Source organism: Homarus americanus, unplaced genomic scaffold (genome assembly GCF_018991925.1).
Source record: "Homarus americanus isolate GMGI-L3 unplaced genomic scaffold, GMGI_Hamer_2.0 scaffold39155, whole genome shotgun sequence".
Taxonomy (NCBI): domain Eukaryota; kingdom Metazoa; phylum Arthropoda; class Malacostraca; order Decapoda; family Nephropidae; genus Homarus; species Homarus americanus.
In genome coordinates this window covers 11,712,178-11,731,520 of record NW_024737042.1, presented here as the reverse complement: position 1 = coordinate 11,731,520, position 19,343 = coordinate 11,712,178, and the positions used below count along the sequence as shown (strand labels likewise).

Here is a 19,343-nt window from a genome sequence, read left to right as displayed (position 1 = left end):
GTTTCAACTGCTTTGTGCCATAATTTCGTTAGTTTTAGCTCAATAGTTCGACACTGATTAATCACAGGTGGTTTGAATAGTGCATTAGCTTTTGTCCATTGATGCAGAAGAGGGACTATCATGTCATTTATGAGTTCTTTATCTGTATAGTTCCTTCTGTCCTTTGCATTTTTTTCTCGAAGGAGTAACCCTAATCTTAGCATGTCTCTCACTGTTGGAAGTTCTGATACAGGAAGCTCCTTCCCTTTACCAACTAGCAGGCTCAAGTGGGTTGACAACTGACTTCTTGTCTTCAATTTTGACATCTTCACACTATCTGACAAATAGAAAAATATTTCAATGTTTCATAATTCAATTGTTGTTTCAAAAAATATCAATTTGTTTATCAAAAATGCTGTAACAGAAATAACATAATAATTTCTTAGAACATAATGTTTTATACAATGATATAAGTAACTGCGACAATCAATATGCCCTACTTACAATAATTAAAATGTAGAATTCGTCTGGTAGAGTAGGTGCAAGTGCAATGAGAGCAAACCACCGTCTATGATATCTAGAAGGAGAGTGAGCCGGGCGCCTTATCCTCACGCTTGGTACAAGTCAAAACAAGAATTAAACTGTCCCACACGGAGAGCCTGTTCATGTTCATGTTCTGACATGCATATTGTACACAAGCTATAGAACCATAAAATACTCCATAATCCATATGCTTACATGAGATTAGTTAATATCAAGTGAATAATTCTAATCAAGTCTCATTAATTTGTTGAAATACTGATATTTGAAACTTTAAGGTATAATTGATGTAGGTGAGGGTTATTTCAATTTATTTTTGTTTGCTAATCTCAAGTTTAGACATAAAGAGGCACAATATTTTGACTACCAAATTTGATTTTTAACATGTTGACAAAATTGACACACCCTAACGTCACATACCAGCAGGAAGGACACTACATACCAGTTAGAAACCGAGTAATGACCTAGAGGAGTCGTGGGTGTCCATAGTGCTGGCCCATATAGCTCAAGTTGTGACCATACTGCTGGGCCTTATAGATCAGGGTGTGGCTATATTGCAGGACCATATAGACCAGGGTGTGGCCATACTGCTGGGCTTTATAGACCAGGGTGTGGCCATACTGCTGGGCGATATACAGTAGACCAGGGTCTCGTTATACTGCTTGGCCATAAAAACCAACAGCATGCGACCAAACACTATTATTCCACAACAGAGGTGTGGTGTGTGGTGAACAACGCCGGGTTGTTGACGTACGCATCGTGTGAATGGCAGACGAGCGAGATGGTGGAGCGACAGGTGGCGGTGAACCTGACTGGTGTTATCCAAGTGACCAAGGCGCTGCTGCCAACACTCAGGAGGAACAAAGGTAACCCGTCTTCCGCCATACTTCACACACAACCATTCTCTATTTTCCTTTTTCTTCATTCTCATTAGTTAAGTCATTTATCTTTCACTCATTTATGCACTTCCTGACAGTTCTGTTGGCCGAGTCAAAATCAGTATCTATATTGTATAGTTAGGAACCTCCCCCCCCCTTCCAACCATTCAAGACCCTAATTCTAATAGTATATATGTTTAGTTTAATTTTTTTAAATAATTTATATAGTTATAATTTCTAGCTTCAAATAGGTAACTTGTTTACCTTGTTTATAATTATGCCCATTAGAGGACACGCTGTCATGTTTGCCTCTCCCAGTACATGATGTTTACTACAGTACTGTACATGCACTGGTGCAGTACCTCCTTGGCAAGAAATCTTTTGAGAATTAGATATCCCTCAGTATCACAGGTTACTAGAAATAGCTGTTTGCAATTATTTTTTTTATAAAAAAACATTTATGCTTTCTAACATTCAAAAAAGCATTATTCTGCCTTACCAGGAGGTACTATCGTTCACTAAAGTCCCTTCCAGTAACCAGCCACAGTATGAGTCTGACTCATGTGTGGTTGAATCAGTGAAGCAGCAGAAGGAAGTGCCTTGATGGTCCAACATTGGGCCAGCAGGCACTTCCTTCAGCTGCTTCGTTAACTCACCCTCGCGTGATTCAGACTCACACTGTGGCTGGTTACTGGAAGGGAATTTTATACACGATAGTACATAACATTGTTACAATGTGGCGATGTGGAGATTGTAGGGTAGACATTTGAGGGTATATCGTGGTACTTGTCTTACGCGAATTTTTAAGATCTGCCTTGATCTTTCAGTATAAGTCAATTGTATGCTATATTGCCTTTATAGATTTTACTTTTATATCTATAGTTGCCTTCATTTATAACGAGTACAGTGGCTGGCGTGTTTTGTGAGATGTGGCACGACCGTCCACCAGACAACAGATAAGAGCCAATGACGCTCTACCTGGCAATCTATATTAAACTATAACCATGCAGGAAATGCGTGCATTCACAGATAGAGGGGGGGGCTACTTATTTAGCTTCCTTGGTGTGGTTACTATAGCGAAGGTAGTTTTGCCCATCATGCTAGTTTTACTGCGAATAAACAAACAGCTGTCCCACATCTCACAAAACACACCAGCCACTGTACCCGTTATTGATGGAGTCAACGGTACCTCCTTGTGCCTAGCATTGCTATTATTTACTTCCAAATGTTGCAGTAACTTTATGATTACATTTTGCATCAATAATTATTTATTTATGAGGACCTTTTCTGTCCAGGAAGTTACGACTGCGTTTGTGTGGTTTTATGTGCAGGTCGCGTGGTGATGGTGTCGTCGCCAGCAGGGCAGGTTGGGACACCCACCATGAGTGTCTACTCCGCCACCAAGTGGGGCGTGGAAGGCTTCACCCAAGCCATCCGAAGGGAACTTGCCTCTACTGGAGTCTCTGTTGTGCTCGTCAGACCATGTGAGTTTATCTTGTCCTGTATTCGTGTCTCATTTAAAGGGAGTCATTCCATACGAAGGCTCGACCAACGGTGCTTTCACGACACTATTCATCCTTAATTCTCTAAACGATATGCATCATGATGTTCATTCTTCCTTAGAGTTCACCTATATCTGTTGAGCCAGTCCTTCTGTGATGTTATGTATTATCAGGAATATAAAATACTTGAGAAAACCTGAGTGAAATGGTAATGTTCTACCATTAATCAGATGATCATGTATACAAAATTATATTTCTCACACATATACAGTACATACATACATACATACACACATACATACATACATACATACATACATACATACATACATACATACATATAGTGAGGTGCGGGAGGGGCGGCGGCAGCGTCTTTCCAGCGCTGGCACTTGTCTGCCTTGGTATGCAGTCGGGCTAACTCGAAAGTATTGACACCTTCTCGCGTGGTGCTACTCCAAGTGTTACGGTGTGGAATGATCGTCTCCTAAGTGAAGGGGTCGATTTGGCACTGTTTCAGGTTTGTCTTAAGACCATCCTTATACCATTTCCATTGCCCGCCAGCGTTACGTATACTATTTGTTAGGTGACTGTAAAGCAGTTGCCTTGGCAGTCTACTGTCATCCATGCGGGTAACATGGCCAGTCCCACATAGCGGCTCATGAATAATGGTAGTCAAAGGCTTGAGATGCACATCTCATCCGATGTTGAATTCTTCATCGATGTTTGCAGTGGTGGACAGGTGGGAACCGAGATACTGAAAGGGGTAACATCAGAGAGGGTAGTACCGTTAACCTGGATGATGGTGGAGGTGTGAGTGAACCAGGGGCAGGATGAAGGAGAATATATATGTAAAAGTGATCTGTGATTGGTTACTTAGTTCCCCGTTGCTTAATTTACCGGTTGGGCTTTGTTGTGTCGTATTATACTATACTACGTACTATAGTAAACAAACGGCCTTGATTTGCCAGCTGTCTCCAGCAGTGTTCGAAGAATCTTGAACGAGACTGTATATTCACCTCGAGGCCTAAGTGTGCATTCGCATCTCCATAGGTGTTGAGAATCTCCTGTAGGTCGTGTTCGGTCGTCTGCATTTTGAAATTCAGTAATGGAAGCTGCCGACACCTTTGTTCCTGCCTAGAGTCGTCTTATGTAGAAAAATCCCTTCATTCGGTTGAAAAGTCCGTTCATCCAATACTGGATGTCCACCCCGCTGGCTAAATTGGCACTGGCACGAGTAAGGAACGCAGTCAAGAAAATGGAAACGAGAGTTGGTGTCAGTACACATCTTTGTTTTACTCTCATTTGAATGGGGAAGCACTCAGACTGAGTGCCATTGTGTAGGACACTGCCGTTCATGCCATCGTGGAGTTGCCTCACAATGGCAATGAATTTTGGTGGGCAGCCAAAACGACTGAGGGTCCACCAGAGGGGTTCCCTATTGACGGAGTCGAAGGCCTTTGTGAGGTCAACGAAGGCTATGTACAAGTCACGACGCTGTTCTCTGCACTTTTCCCGTATCTGGAAGGCAGTAAAGGTCATGTCTATGGTGCCACGTGATAGTCTAAAGCTACATTGAGATACTTGGAGGAAGTTTTCCGCCTCAGGAAGAAGTCTGTTTAGGAGGACTCGGGCGATAATCTTGCCAGCTATGGACAGCAGTGAGATACTGCAGTACTTGCCACAGTCTGATTGGTTTCCCTTATTCTTATAAGTATTGACAATCGAGGCATCATTAAGACCTTGGGGGATTTCCTCCTCCCACATATTATCCAGGAGTGAGTGGAGATGGCTGATAAGCAGAGGTCCTCCTGCTTTATACACCTCGACTGGGATTCCATCAGGCCTTATGGCTTTGTTATTTTTCATCTGCTTGATGGCTTTAGTTACCTCATTCAGGGATGGAGGGTAACTAAGGGTGGGTCAGCTCTGGTAGTTGAGGAACTGCTGGGTTGTCAGGACAACCAAATCGGTGTTTCGGTTGAGCAGTGAATGGTAGTGCTCATTCCAGCACTGAAGGATGCCTTCTTCGTCTTTAATTAGGGAGTTACCATCGGATGAGTGCAGAGGGCCCAGAACATGAGTAGTTGTGCCATGTATTGTTTTAGCGGAATTGGAAAGTTCATTCATCTTGTGTTGTTCAGCAAGTTTCTGCATTTAATATGCCTAATTTTTCAACCATTCGTTCTTTAGATTACGAAGTTCGCGCTGAGCCGCCCCTTTTTTCTTGTGGAAGGTATTAGCTTTGATCCGAGACTGGGGATTATTCTGCCAATCAGTTAAGACAGCACGTCTATCGTCTACGAGTACCGTTGATTTCCAGGTCAATTTTATCAAACCAATCTTAGTGTTTTCTTTTGATCAGGCCAAGTGTCTCGTTGCAGGTTTTTGTGATGACAGTTTTGATGGGACCCCATTCGGCACAGGGATATTTATTGTTTGTTGTTGGGATATTTATCAGCCCATCGGTTGGCTTCGCAGTTTTGAGGGGGCATGAAGGGAGAGTTTGGCTCTGACGAGGCGATGATCTGTGTCACAGTGGTCTAAGCCACGCATGGCTCGGGTGATGAGGACATCTCGGTGATCTCTTTCTCTGACAATGTTGAAGTCAATGAGATGCCAATGTTTGGATCGTGGGTGTTGCCAAGAACACTTGAACTTGTCGGCCTGCCTAAAGAAGGTGTTGGTGATAGTGAGGTTGTGTGCAGCACACTTGCTGAGGAGGAGTTGGCCGTTGGGATTAGGGTTGCCTACTTCGTTTCTCCCTATGATTCCCTGCCATATGTCAGGATCTCTGCCAACTCTGGCATTGAAGTTACCCTGGAGCACAGCCTTATCTTCTCTAGGAATAGAAGTTAGCACTCTGTCAAGGTAGGCGTAATAGGCCTCTTTGATGTCATCCTCTGCATCCAGTGTAGGGGCGTATGTACTGATGAAGAAAGCACACACACACACACACACAGACCTCTGCTACACCACTGGCACCACCACCTCTCTCGACTCTCCATCCATTCACCCATCCACTCATCCATCCATCCATATATTCATCCGCTCGTCCATCCATTTGTCCGTTCATCTGTCCGCCCACGCACCAATCCATCCTAGCGTAAACAAAGACAAGTACTGATGTTGTAACAATGGACTAAACATGTGTCAGCTACAATGGCGTATAAATTCACACTTTACTACACTATGGCCTGCTAGCCATAATCCTCTACTCATGTACACCTGACTACTGCACTATGGCCACTATACACCTGACTGCTACATTTTGGTCACTATACACCTGCTAGCCATACTCTTCTACACATGTGCACCTGACTACTACACTATGGCCACTATGTACCTGTTAGCTAGTCTTGTATACATCTACATACATGCAAGTGTTTTCTTCTTTCCTTGTGGTTATCAGCACATACATACATACATACATACATACATACATACATACATGTTTATGTATCCCTATTACTTTTACTTTTACTCTCTTCCCCACTCGTCAGGCAGACTGGTGGTAAAATTGTGGTATTAATGATAGAAGCATGGGAATTGGCACACTATTAGATAATGTCTTTATAAGTATTTTCAGCTACAAGGCCATTGCAAATTATTTCCCTGAGGACCATGGTAGCCATTTAACAAAACGGACGCCAGCCTATACGAGAGTCTACTTCTGTTATGTTCTTCCACATCTTGCTTATTTCCTCACATGTTTCTTACAGGAAAGGCTGCTAGATGTTTCCTAGGCTTCTCTGTAATTAGTTTAGGTTAGGTTAGATGGCAAAAGATAGTGTGACAATTTTTTTCTCTTTCCAGGTCGTCACTTATACTGGAAAGCTATGTCCAAAATATATGAAATAGCAGATCTTCAGCAGCCTAGCACATCAGCTGCTACAGAAACTGGCTGGGATATATGTGTGTTATATCAAAATATGTCCAGTGAAGAACTTATTTGTCCAGCACAATTAAACGTAACACAGGAGGAGCAGGGTACAAGACACTTGCAGAAAACCTCTTGGGCTTCAAGAAGATAGACTGTTTGCCATTGAGTATTTTTTCCGACTGGATGATGGCCAGGGCATTGAGGGCACACATGCAAGCCACAATGCCAAATGACATGATAGTTGTAGACTAGAGTATAATAAAACCAGACTTCATCGAGCAGAAAAAGAGAAAGGGCACTTCACAAGCAAGTTCTGATTCTCCCAAGAAAAAGAAATACACCCGTCAGAGTCTGATAAACAGTGCTTGAGACAGAAATGTGCTTCATTTGGAATCAGCCTGCCAAAGATACAAATTCATGGCACCACTCTTCGACATTTGAGCTTGATTCCCGAGTCAAAAAATGTGCTTTGTAATTACAGGATCAACATCGCCTGGTCAAGCTGAGTGCAGGAGATCTCATAGCTCAGGAGGCCAAGTACCATGTCCAGTGTTTGGTGTCTTTATATAGCAAAGCCAGACAAGCAAAGGTACAGGTATCTGATGACATGGAAGACAATACCTCAAGGTGTAGCACTAGCTGAGCTTGTCTCTTACAATGAAAATGCCCATACAGACACTGAAGCTGTAAGAGTATTCAAACTAGCAGATCTTACTAGCATGTACACCACCAGACTGGAACAGCTAGGAACAAGTATATTCGGGCGTGTACATTCAACCGTTTTGAAAAATAGGATCCTTACATATTTTCCAGATCTATAAGCTCATAAAGAAGGGCGGAATGTCTTTCTTGTTTTTAATGAGGGTGTTAGACCAGCACTGAGGAAGGCATATGACCATGATGCTGACAATGATGCCATTCATCTTGCACGGGCTGCCAGCATTGTTAGAAGAGAGATGTTCAAGATGGAGAGCTCATTCACTGGTACCTTCGACAGCCAATGTCAAGGATCATCAGTTCCAAACTCCCTGATGGCTTTGGTTTCTATGATCTTGTATGGTCCTAACATCAAAACCCAATCAAGTTACTCATCAGTACCTCAGGGAACAATGACACTGGCACAGTTATTGATGTTCAACTGTTTTGTGCACTAACGAGAAGGTAACTTCAGCACTCTCAGACATGGGCAGAAAAGGGAAACACCTCTTCCTGTCTATCTAAGTTTACTGATCCATACTAAAACTCGCAAGAAGGAATTGGTGGATGCCCTGTTTAAGCAGGGATTATGCATCTCTTATAATAGAGAGCGAGGCATCTCCACACATTTGGGAAATGACATCTGCCGATATTTTGATATGGAAAGCTTAAAGGAGGACTCTTCACTACTGCAGCCACAGACAATATTGACCATAACCCAAGTTCAACTACTGCTCAGGGGTCCTTTCATGGTACTGGAATATCTTTATTTCAGCATCCTAGTGCTAAGAGAACTAGATTTCAGCGCATCACTCCGGCATCAACAGAAAGCAATCATTCCACTTTCAAGCAGGGCTTGGCCAAACTACCACAGTCGTACACCAATGTGCCACCAGTTACTCTGTGCAAGAAAGATCCAGTTCTTCCTAAGCTTCATGGGACCAATAAATCAGACTGTCAGCTCATGTCATCGGCAATGCAGACAGAATACAAGTATGCTCAACTTGTCTGTCATCTGTGTGTTTGTAGTCAGCTCACCTTGTCTGTCATCTGTTGTTGTTCTCACTGTGTCTGTTGTCTGTTGTCAGTTTACTTCTCTGTCATCTGTCAATTGTTAGTTTGCCATGTCTGTTGACTGTGAGTCTGTTCGTCCTAAATGTCATCCTAGAAAGTTAAATTTCGCTGAACCTGGCAGAACCTGCAATATGCACTAATTTTAAGTGGCAACCTAAACTCGCCAATATATTTTATCTTCAAAAGCCACCTCACAGTGATGTAAATACTTTGGGGCTATGCCATCATGCCATGTCTTCCTAATGTCTTTCTCAGTCACAGATGGTTGGAACATGTCAGGCAGGTGGTGACCATGGATAATATGGATGAAGATGAAACTCTCTCCTGGGCTGCTTACCATTCCAGTCGCTGTTAACCTGAGGAAAAACCACATAGCAACATATCAGTAGGTTCTCTTTTATGAAGATGCCAACTCACTAGCAATGATTCACCATGGCTTGAATGTAGTGAAAGATTCTGTCAACATTCTTAATCCTGGACAAGTCCCCATCATCACTGCTGACCAAATTTATAAGCTGTTACCAAGCAAATTTAGTGGAGCTGGCCAGGAAGATATGGCGAAGATAAGTTCATAGTGACGTTTGGAGGGTTACACATAGAGAGAGCTGCTTTGAAATTGCTTGGACACCTGCTTAAAAGCAGCGGATGGACGGATGTACTCACACAGGCCAATATTGCCTCATCAGACATAGCCGACTCATACTTGATAGCAACTCATGTCACACTCACCCGTCACGCTCATCAGATTACAGCCTCAAGCCTGCACACTCTCCTCCATAAAGCATACATCCAGTACTGCAGTAGTCTGGAAGAAGAGGAGGATCCAAAGTCACTGGAAGATTGATGTAATGACAGAGCCAAAGTGATTCCACAGTTTCAATTTTGGATCACCATCCTTCAGCTTGAGCTACAAGTAATGATATATGTAAGATCACTAAGAGAGGCTGACTTCAGGCTCTACATAGATGCTATATCACATATTGCCGCGTTGGTTTTTCTCACTTGCTCTACCCAAATATGCCAATATGCCAATATGGCATATGGATACCAATACACATACGTGATATGGTCTCTCTAGCTGAGAGGAACCCTGTTGTGCGTGAGGAATATTTCAATGGCAACTTTACAGTTAGGAAGACAGGACGTACATTCTCTAATATAGCCATTGATCAAGCTCACGAACAGTGTAATGTTCATGTCAAGGGTAATGGCGGTATTATTGGTTTCAGAGAGAACCCTGCAACGCTGGATGGTGTCCGGACCAGAGATGGCTCGCTTGATTGAAGAGTTCCAGGATTCAGTGGAAAAGCGAGAAAAGGAGGCAGATCATCGACACCATGAGCAGACAATAAGTATACAGATGGCATTCTTCGCCCATGTAAACGCATTTAGCGATGTGATTGTGGAGATGGGGAATCCATTCATTGACAAATGTTGTGATCTTCTCGTCCTAGACACTAGAGACTTTGCTGACCCAACTGTATTTGACACGATCCGCATGATTGAGAGACTGGGTAGAGAACAGTATGAATCACTTATCAGTGAGCGTCTTGTGGACCACGTTAAATCCATCAAGGATCCCATCAAACGGAACTACCTCCCTCTTTTCAGTCGACCACCAGTGCGGGAGAAGTCAAGAACTAAACATCAGCTGTCATCTGTGAAGACTGACTGTTCACTGTTCTCCAGTTTGTATATTTCGTGTCAAACTTGGGATGGAGACTTTGATGAATTCTTTGCACACGAAAATCAAGCATGTCCACCATCACTCTCAAGTATGGGCAAATTGAGGCTTGGAACCAATTCAGACCTTGTATACTGCCTGGCAGAATTGATTCCTCCACCAACAAGGTATTCCACAACTACTGCTGTACCCGAGCCATCAGTGGATAAGATTGATTCACCTACTACAGATACTGTCATTTTGGATGGAGCAGCAATTGTCAATATGATGAAGCCTGGGATATCATGCACCTTCTCTGAGCATTCAACCCAAATATTCTTGCCATACATCAATTCACAGCTGCAGCCTACAAACAGGGTAGATTTGGTATGGGACGAGTATATTCCAGGCAGCCTGAAGACATACACACGCAGTAACAGGGGAAAAGGAAGTCGCAGGCCAGTGAAATCATCCATTGCTCTATCTAGAAACTGGCAAGAGTTTCTAAGAAATGACGACAATAAAATAGGGCTGTTCTCTTTCTTGAGCAAACAAGTAACAGCCCTTGCCACAGACCACAAAAATGGACTCTGTACCCAGCCAAGGGACATCACCAGCCTTGCCCCCTGCACTTAGGAAGAGGCCGTTACACGAATCTTCCTGCATGTAGTAGATGCAGTCAAGCATGGCTATTTCAAGGTGATGATCCGCACAGTTGACACTGACGTTCGAGTGTTGGCCATAGCAGCTTTTCATCTCCTCAATATCACTGAGCTTTGTGTTGCTTTTGCCACAGGAAAAGGCTTCAGTTACCTCCCAGTCTATGAGATGGCAGGTTCTCTTGGGCCTGAGAAATGCAAAGCCTTGCCTTTTCTTCACGCATTCAATGGGTGTGACACTGTTTCTTCCTTTGCTGGCAGGGGCAAGAGGACTGTGTGGGAAGTTTGGAAAGCATTTGATGAGGCTACACCAGCATTCTGTTCTTTGGCATCCACTCCTAGCTCTGTTGAAGACCATCTGTTGGTACTGGAATGTCTTGTTGTGCTCCTCTATGATCGCACTAGCAGTGCAGTGGGGGTGAATGAGGCCAGTCAGCAGCTGTTTTCCCAAAAAGGCAGATCTATGGATGGCCTTCCCCCAACACAGGCTGCACTTTTGGAGCAAACTAAGAGACCTGTTGGTAGCTGTTCCCTGGTAAATGGGGTTGGAAGCAAAATGAGGATGGAGGCTGGGAAGTGTAGTGGACAGCTCTTCCCGATGCTTCTCACGCCTGCCAGGAACTAATCCGTTGTGGTTGCAAGATAGGATGCAGGGGACAATGTAAATGTGTGAAGGCTGCTCTACAGAGTATTGCTCTTTGCCTGTGTGGAGGCCTATGTGACCGTGAATAAGTCAATCTTGTACAGTAATGCAAAATAATGAGCTGATTATTGGAGTTTTTCACATATTCAACATCCAATTTAATTGTATTCTGTATTTTCTATAACCATAGGTTGACACATTGCAGCCGAGCTGCTCCAAAATTTGATTACTGTATTAGCTGATTTACGCCGAATTGTTAGTCATCTTGTTAATTTTTGCTGTATGTGCAGTTAATCTAATAATACAACAGTAATGATTGTTTGTACAACTATTACGCCTTTTCCCGTATGAGTGAGGTGGGAAAATGTTCCAGAGACTGAACCAGGGCTTAGCTCAAGTCATTTAATGGGCAGATCGCACCCGATGATGATAATTTGTGATAAAGTCATTCCGGTCGCCTCTGATGATTCGAACTTATGAGAGGTGTTTGTTTCAGTTTAATGTTGAATTCTGTTTATTAAAATTAATGATTTTACAGGTTTGTGGTGAATGCTGGTCCAAGTTTATGGTGAATGGCTTTAAAAACAAGTGTTAATGTGATTGAATTTTTGTAGCCTTTGAAAATATTTGCAATTCATAAAGCACACCAATTTAATTTTCCAAGATAAAAAACTGACTCATCAGCTCATGCAAGATGTTTATTATCTTTCAAAATAAATAAGACGTAATAATACTGGTTACCTATATTATGAATCCAAACTGTTAACTAATATATGCTTAAATGTAGGGAGCTGTATTTAATAATAATCGCTATTAAAGTTGGCTGTCCCAGCACTCAGAGGACACATCTGAGATGGCCCTATAGCCCAAAATGTTTACCCTGCCCTCCTCTAAGTATGTGCCAAATTTCATGCTTCTATCATTAAACCCACAATTCCTTGATATATTTCCCCAATCTGCATGACTACACTGATCAGCTCGTTAACAGCTTGGGTGGTCGATCACGTCTCTGTTACTCACTGTTGGCAAGTACTGGGCATGAACTGGCTCCTGAATGTATTTGAACCTGCTCCTGTGTTGGTCAAGTCTGGTCTTGTGTGTGTGTGTAATTGATGTACATTATCACAGGTAACCTGCCCAACCGTACTGGGATTCTCCGCAACAATGCAGCGCAGCTGAGGGAGATGATAGAAGGGGCAGGGGAGGAGACCCTCCGCGATTATGGGGAGGCCATGAAGGAGGCCGAACAGGTCTTCCACGAGGCCTATGGTAATGTGAACCAGGTGCAGGGCCTCCGAGACGATCGCCTCCTGGAGTGCTTCAGGTAAATCGATATTAGGATTATCTCGGTATTTAGAGGAATCACCTTTTTTGATAATGTTCCTGAATTTATGGTGCTACTATAGCGTGCGATCTACAAGATATTTAGGTTAAGCTAGCTTCGGTTAGTTCTTTCACAAAGGTAAAATCAGATGGCAGTCACCCTAATTTGCATAATTTCGTAGTCCTCAGCGATCGAGGTATCATACACAATTTACACGGATTTATTTTTAAATATTTCAAAGGGTTCTGAATAGTAAGTTTTTTTTTTTTTTACTACATGGTGGGTGAATTATTCAAATAGATCTTGGAGAAAATTCCAGATTTTATTGCATAAATAATAGACAGATGGATGACAGAGACGGGCTCAGCCCAGATGGAGGACTGGGCAGAGAGCAGTGTGTGACATAACCCTCACATTGAAGGGGAAGAGAGATCAGAGGAAAGAGAAAATTATGTTTTATTTGGCCATGAAACATTTTCAGAATGTATCGAATGCCCTTAGGAATATTGTCAGTTATATTCTACACCAGAAGCCATAAAAAAACAAAATCCTCAGTTGGGAGTAGGGGGGTTTTCCTCGATAATCGCTGTTGGAATCTTCTAAGATTCTCTGCATTTTTTCCTGTTCTTCCTGGATGTGCATGATCCTTTAGCGAAACATGACCCCAATGGCAGTGCCGTGAGGGTACATTTTAGATACATGGATAGGCCAAACTTTAGGGTCATAGAATTTTATTCCATTCACAACAGCAACATCTCACCCAATGTCACAGGGACTTGCTTATAATTTATATTTATATTTATATAATATCTGTGGGCCATGCCTTCTCCCTATTAACACTGTGAAGGTTTTCCTGTTATTACGTTATCCTTCGGACTACGTGGCTCTCAGATAGGGCGTGGTCAATATTTCATCATACCATGACTGGAAGTCATGGGCATGGCAATTTTGTGTTAACCCATTTGTTGTTGCTTGTGTACTCAATGCGAGAGCTCATTAATTACTTATTGTCTTCCCATAAATATTCCTATCTTTCTCCCATTATAACCTTCCCCCAATCCTTGTGCTGTAGTATGTAAGCTTGTGATTAAATGGCATTCATCTGCACATGCCCCAATGGGTGGTGCTTACTGAGCAGTATCTATGATGAGCTCTGTCTTACTCCAGCCTTGCCTGAGTGTAGAGGTCCCTGCCTCTCTCCCTCCTTTGTCTTGTCCCAGCCTTATTTGAGGGAAGAGGCCTCTGCCTCGCCTTCTCTGCTGTCCTGTCCTTGGCTTGCGTTAAAAATAGATGCTTGCCCTTCTCTCTTCTTCTTTGAGCCACAATGTGGCTTAAGGTTTGTGAATCCTTTCCTAGAGAATGCTAGGTGGGAGTCAGTGGTGCTTATACTGAACTCCCAATTAGGTAAGATGTGCATTTATATGTTTTGTAACTTTTATTTGTAAATATATGTTAGTAAGGTAAATTTACCTAGGTGTTTCTGTTGGTAATATTTGCCTAGGAATTTATTCTTCAGCCATGACTGAGTATTTGGGAATACCTAAAGATAATATCATGCAGTCTACCCTACTTAAAACTAGCACTAGCAGTTGTCCAGCTCTGTGTGTTTTGGGGCAAGTTTGGGCATAGACACCTGGGGCTATGATACCCAAGCATTCCTAATCTCCTCAAACCCACCACCCTGTTGTAACCCTTGCAACTTTCCCTCATGGCTCAAGGCCATCCGTTACTGTCCATGTTGAAGCTGCCCTGGCTTCAGGGACTTTGTCACCTACCAGCCCTTAAAATGTATCTCTGTTAAAACACTTCACATATGCATCTCATGTCACGACTTACCAAATCTCACCCCAGTAAGTTATTCTTGCTTTCACCTCTCTAACTGAACTTTATCTTACTTTCACTGACGAACAGTTTCCACTTCCTGACACGTTCCAACATGCTTTACACTTTCTAAAAAATCTGGATAACATTCAGAATCATCCAGTTTTCCCCATACATTTTTGTTTTCAATATTTCTCACATATTTTATAAAAGCTATCATAAATGTTTTCCAGATTCATAAATACCCCCCCCCCCTCAAAAAAAATTAAATAAAAAATAAAAAAATTCCCTTTGCAGGAACATTATCACTTATGCTCCTTAATATTAACACTTTTAATGTTCATCTGGGGGGAACAGAGGGAGACTGAATTAGGGTCAAACGACTAAACAGATTCAGGAAAATTAGAAAAGTATCATTTAAAATTTGAAGAAATGATAGCCTTATAGAAATAATAAATTTACGACATTTCAAGACAAAATCACTATTTACATATTTTCTGTATTGATAAGAACTGCCAAGCCTAGACAGGGAAAAATTGCGACAGTGAGATGATAGAGATCCTTTGTAAAGAATTGGACCCAGTGTGACACGTCAAGTATAACTGTGAACGATCAGTAAGACCGAGCCCACCAGTAGAACTATTTATGGCTGATAAACAGGGACGAAGCGACCCAGGCGGTGTAATAACCCACAAAATTTAAGTTAGTTGGAAAAATACGAAGACAAAAATAAAGTGCAAGTGGAAATTAGTCTATTCTACCAAGTAGAATATTCTACTCAGTCGAATACATCACTAGAAAGTCCGGTAAGAAAAACTGAGATGAGAAAAGTTTTCCATTCTTGAAAACCCTGCCACAACTCTGTGCCTGCTGCCACTTGGCTGTGAGCTGTGGGTCACAGACATGATCCAGTGTTGCAGTGTCTTCAGATTTGTCACGTCTCAGATTTTCAGATTTTCTTTTTTAAATGGGTCAAATTTAAAAAAAAATATGAAGAAAGTTTTTTCAATGGTTTCAAAACAACAAATAGTATTTTTCTTTTTATCTTACTCTGTAATCACATAGCTACTCCGGTTGTGGAGTTTTCCAAAAGGTGGCGCCATTTAAGAAGCGTTAATCACAAGAATGCAATGGTGAAATGGATCTGTTGGAAGATCAGTACAACAAAGAACCAGAATTCAGTGTTACGACAGTTAGAATCAGCCCATAAACAACAGATCCTCATTAATCACTAGTACCTAAGTACCTACGTGTAAAGAAAGAGTGTTTGGTCTTTACTGCATAACAAAGCACTACAATAAAAGGACATGAAGAGAAAAGATCAAATATGTGGGAAGTAACAGACCTTACCAGAGGTAACTTCATAAAATATTTATACCTCGGATGCAAAGACTCCCCATGGCTCAAAAAGAAATTGCAAAATCAACTCGAGGTCGCATGCTTAATGGACGTCACCATCCATCCAGAACGAAAATTTAGATATGTCTAAATTTGTTGTAGAGCGGATCATCTCAGATATGCTGTCGAGTAGAAAGTTTGGAATAATCATGGATGATACTTCGAACATCAGCCACACAGAACAAGTGGCACTCTGAGATACTGTACGTTTTGGAAGGTAAAATGAAAAGGACATTCATTGGATTTTTTCGAGAGCATTAACTGAAGGTGAAGTGTTATTTAAACTCGTGAAAACAGTTACCAGTAAACTTGGTCTGAAATTGGAAAACAGTTTCGGTGAATGTTTCGATGGTGCTGCTAATATGAGAGGCATTTGTAAAGGATTAGCAACTCGTATGAAAGAGTTGTAGGAATTTCGTGGTATAATATTGTCTAGCACTCAGGATGGATGGAAACTCTAAGGTGGTTTTCTTGTATAATATAAGTTATATGATAGACAGTCTGGTGCTGGAAGTGCCGTGTGGTGAGGAGCTGCTCAGTATAGACGTTCGGTGAGTAGCGTGTTGAAGGAGGTAGATGTGCAGGAGCTTCGTTAGAGAAGATGTTGCCTGTTGCTGGCCTCCTGGTTGAATGAAAGCTGGACAGCGAGGAGCTTGCTGGAGGAGGTGTTGCGTGTTCAGGAACCGAGAGCAGAATGAGAGCTGGTTGGTGAGGAAGCTCAGAGAAGGACAGCTGGTAGGTCGCCATGCTCGCCGGCGGGAGCGAGGACCGCCAGGCAGCGGCGGAGGAGGAGGTGATGCTTGTTCAGGAAGATGGGCCAGAATAAGTGCTGGAGGTGCCGTGTGGTGAGGAAGCTCAGATAAGGACAGCTGGTGGGTCGCCATGCTCGCTGGCGGTAGCGAGGACCGCCAGGCAGGCGGAGGAGAGGCGAGGGCCGCCAGGCAGCGGCGGAGGAGAGGCGAGGGCCGCCAGGCAGCGGCGGAGGAGAGGCGAGGGCCGCCAGGCAGCGGCGGAGGAGGAGGTGTTGCGTGTTCAAGAAGAGAGGCCAGAATGAATCTCAATGGAGAGACAGAGCTTATATACCCAGCAGCCGTGAAATCATCTATGAGTCATGTTGGGAAAACCCGAGAAGTAACCTGTCTTTGGCTCCTTTGCTAGGATACGGTGGCATCTGGTGACGCCTCTCGCTTGCTGCTAGTTTGGTTGCTAGGGAAGATGGTAGCAGCTGGTGGCTGCGGCTATGCAGTTGTAGGGGAGAAGTCCACTACAGAGTGTTCACCACAAGGAATATGTTGTATGTTCATTATTATGGTCACTTCATTCTGGCATTGAAGGACACTGTGAGTGAAGTAGAGCCACACAGAAATGCGCTTGGGATCATTAATACTGGCAGTTCTTATCATTTCTTAGAAGCAAGTCCAAAACGCCATTCATGAAACACAGTATTCAAGGATATTAACGTAGATGATCGCATTGCTCTTACAATAAAATCCTTGAGTGTAACGAGACGGTCATGCCGACAGGAGGCAGTGAAAACCGTCACTGAGCAGATAATATAGATCATCAAAGCCGTTATCTTTGCTGATGATAATAACACAAAGCAGTCTCGGCAAATACCTTCAAGGAGCGAACATGAATGTTATCACTGCCACTAGAAAAGCTAACCTCAAGAAGGCGAGAGCACCGAGAAATAAAACGTTATCGTGTCAATACATAATTATTGAAGCCTTGACAGTGATCATCAAACTGAAAGCACGACTCAAAGAAAATGATCAAGATAGTCTATGTGCCTTGGAGGATATAGTGGTGAACGACTCTCCTTCCGATAACAGCTTCAAAGTGGTGTCAGACTTTTATCATGTTGACAAAGATCTACTAGAAGTAGGTAGGGGCGTAACTTCACTCGCTGAACATTCCAACCCTCCGATAAAGACTGCGGCAGAAATCACCAACAGTATGCTTCAGGAAGTATTAAATGAATTACTACCTGTATTTTAGAAGTTATCAACCACCCTGGCATCAATGCTGTCGTTTCATACAACGATGGGACAAGTTCGTTTAAAGTGTTGCTAAAACACATATTGGCGAGCCTATGCTAACAACAATTGAAAATGATATGGACAAAATAATCGATATTTTTGGTAGGCAAAAGGGGCGAGACAATTTTTTTTCTAAGTTCATCGCTGTAATCAACAACTAGTGAATGTTGTTTACTTCCGATAAATTGGCTTTACGTTCACTTTCTTTTTTATTGTTTTCTACCTTCGGCACATTGATGATATATGCTGTTCCATTAATTAAAGTGATTAATTAAAGTGATTAATTCTTTGGTTGTGCTTATAATGGTGTGTCATACTGCGGACGGCTATGGTGATTCTTACTACAATTTTTATATAAAAATGTCGTATATACAACTCACATAGTATTGTGTGTACTGTAGCACTTTAAGAATTCGGGCAATTCTGAGTGTGCCCCCTACCCAATGAGTCGATGCCGTACGCCCATAATTATGACTCATATCTTCCACAGGTACACAATAAATACATAACATGTCCACAGGTCAGCTATCATGAGCAAGAGGCCACTGGCAACATACTCGGCGGCGCCGCTGCTGGTGCGGGTGGCCCTCAACCTCCTGCAGCTCCTGCCTACTGCCTGGGTCGACTTCCTCTGCGCCATAGATTTCCACTATATTGTCTTATCTTTAGCCAAGAACAGTTAAACGGCTCTGAAAATCTGATCTATATCAAGAACTGTAAAGGTGTGACCACTCATTGTTTATCCACATAATTTTAAAATCATAAGGATTAGTGTAAGATGGTTATTGAATAGAATGCTTAGGACAGTTTTAAGTATTGTAGGAACTTATGGGGCACTGTGCCCCATCAAATTCTGCGCATAACAATTGATTATAGCTATTTTATATGTACTGTACTTTAATTGTAAAAAAACCAGTAAGATGAGGAACATTTAACTGTTTATAAACTACAAATGTGTTATACTCTCTCTCTCTCTCTCTCTCTCTCTCTCTCTCTCTCTCTCTCTCTCTCTCTAGGTGGAAATAACTTGAACATATATTAAAGGTTCTGTCGGTACGATTACGCTCTAGATTTCGTTTGTTCAAGCTGTTTCCACCTAGACATTGAACTGAAATGTATAAAAGAACTACTCTTAAGCAATGATTTCCATAATAAATTTACAGATACTCATATAGGCAAAACCCTTAATAGGATTTTTAGTCCCACACAAATTTCTCTCAGATTAGCCTTCAAAATAATCCCAGAGA

The 19,343-nt window shown here is 42.4% G+C and overlaps 1 protein-coding gene across 2 annotated transcripts in view; it reads left to right on the top strand.

Moving 5' to 3' along the window:
* Positions 1–19,343, top strand: part of LOC121872720 (retinol dehydrogenase 7-like) — a 32,978-nt gene that overhangs the window by 10,246 nt on the left and 3,389 nt on the right. Inside the window, exons 3-6 of one of the 2 annotated variants that reach the window (XM_042375733.1) lie at positions 1,233–1,385; positions 2,729–2,881; positions 12,643–12,838; positions 18,617–18,818. In XM_042375733.1, the coding sequence (XP_042231667.1) occupies positions 1,233–1,385; positions 2,729–2,881; positions 12,643–12,838; positions 18,617–18,779 (665 nt within the window). In that variant the 3' untranslated portion in view covers positions 18,780–18,818. Of the gene's footprint in view, positions 1–1,232; positions 1,386–2,728; positions 2,882–12,642; positions 12,839–18,616; positions 19,113–19,343 lie in introns of those variants that run through there. The other variant, XM_042375732.1, reaches the window with a different exon arrangement.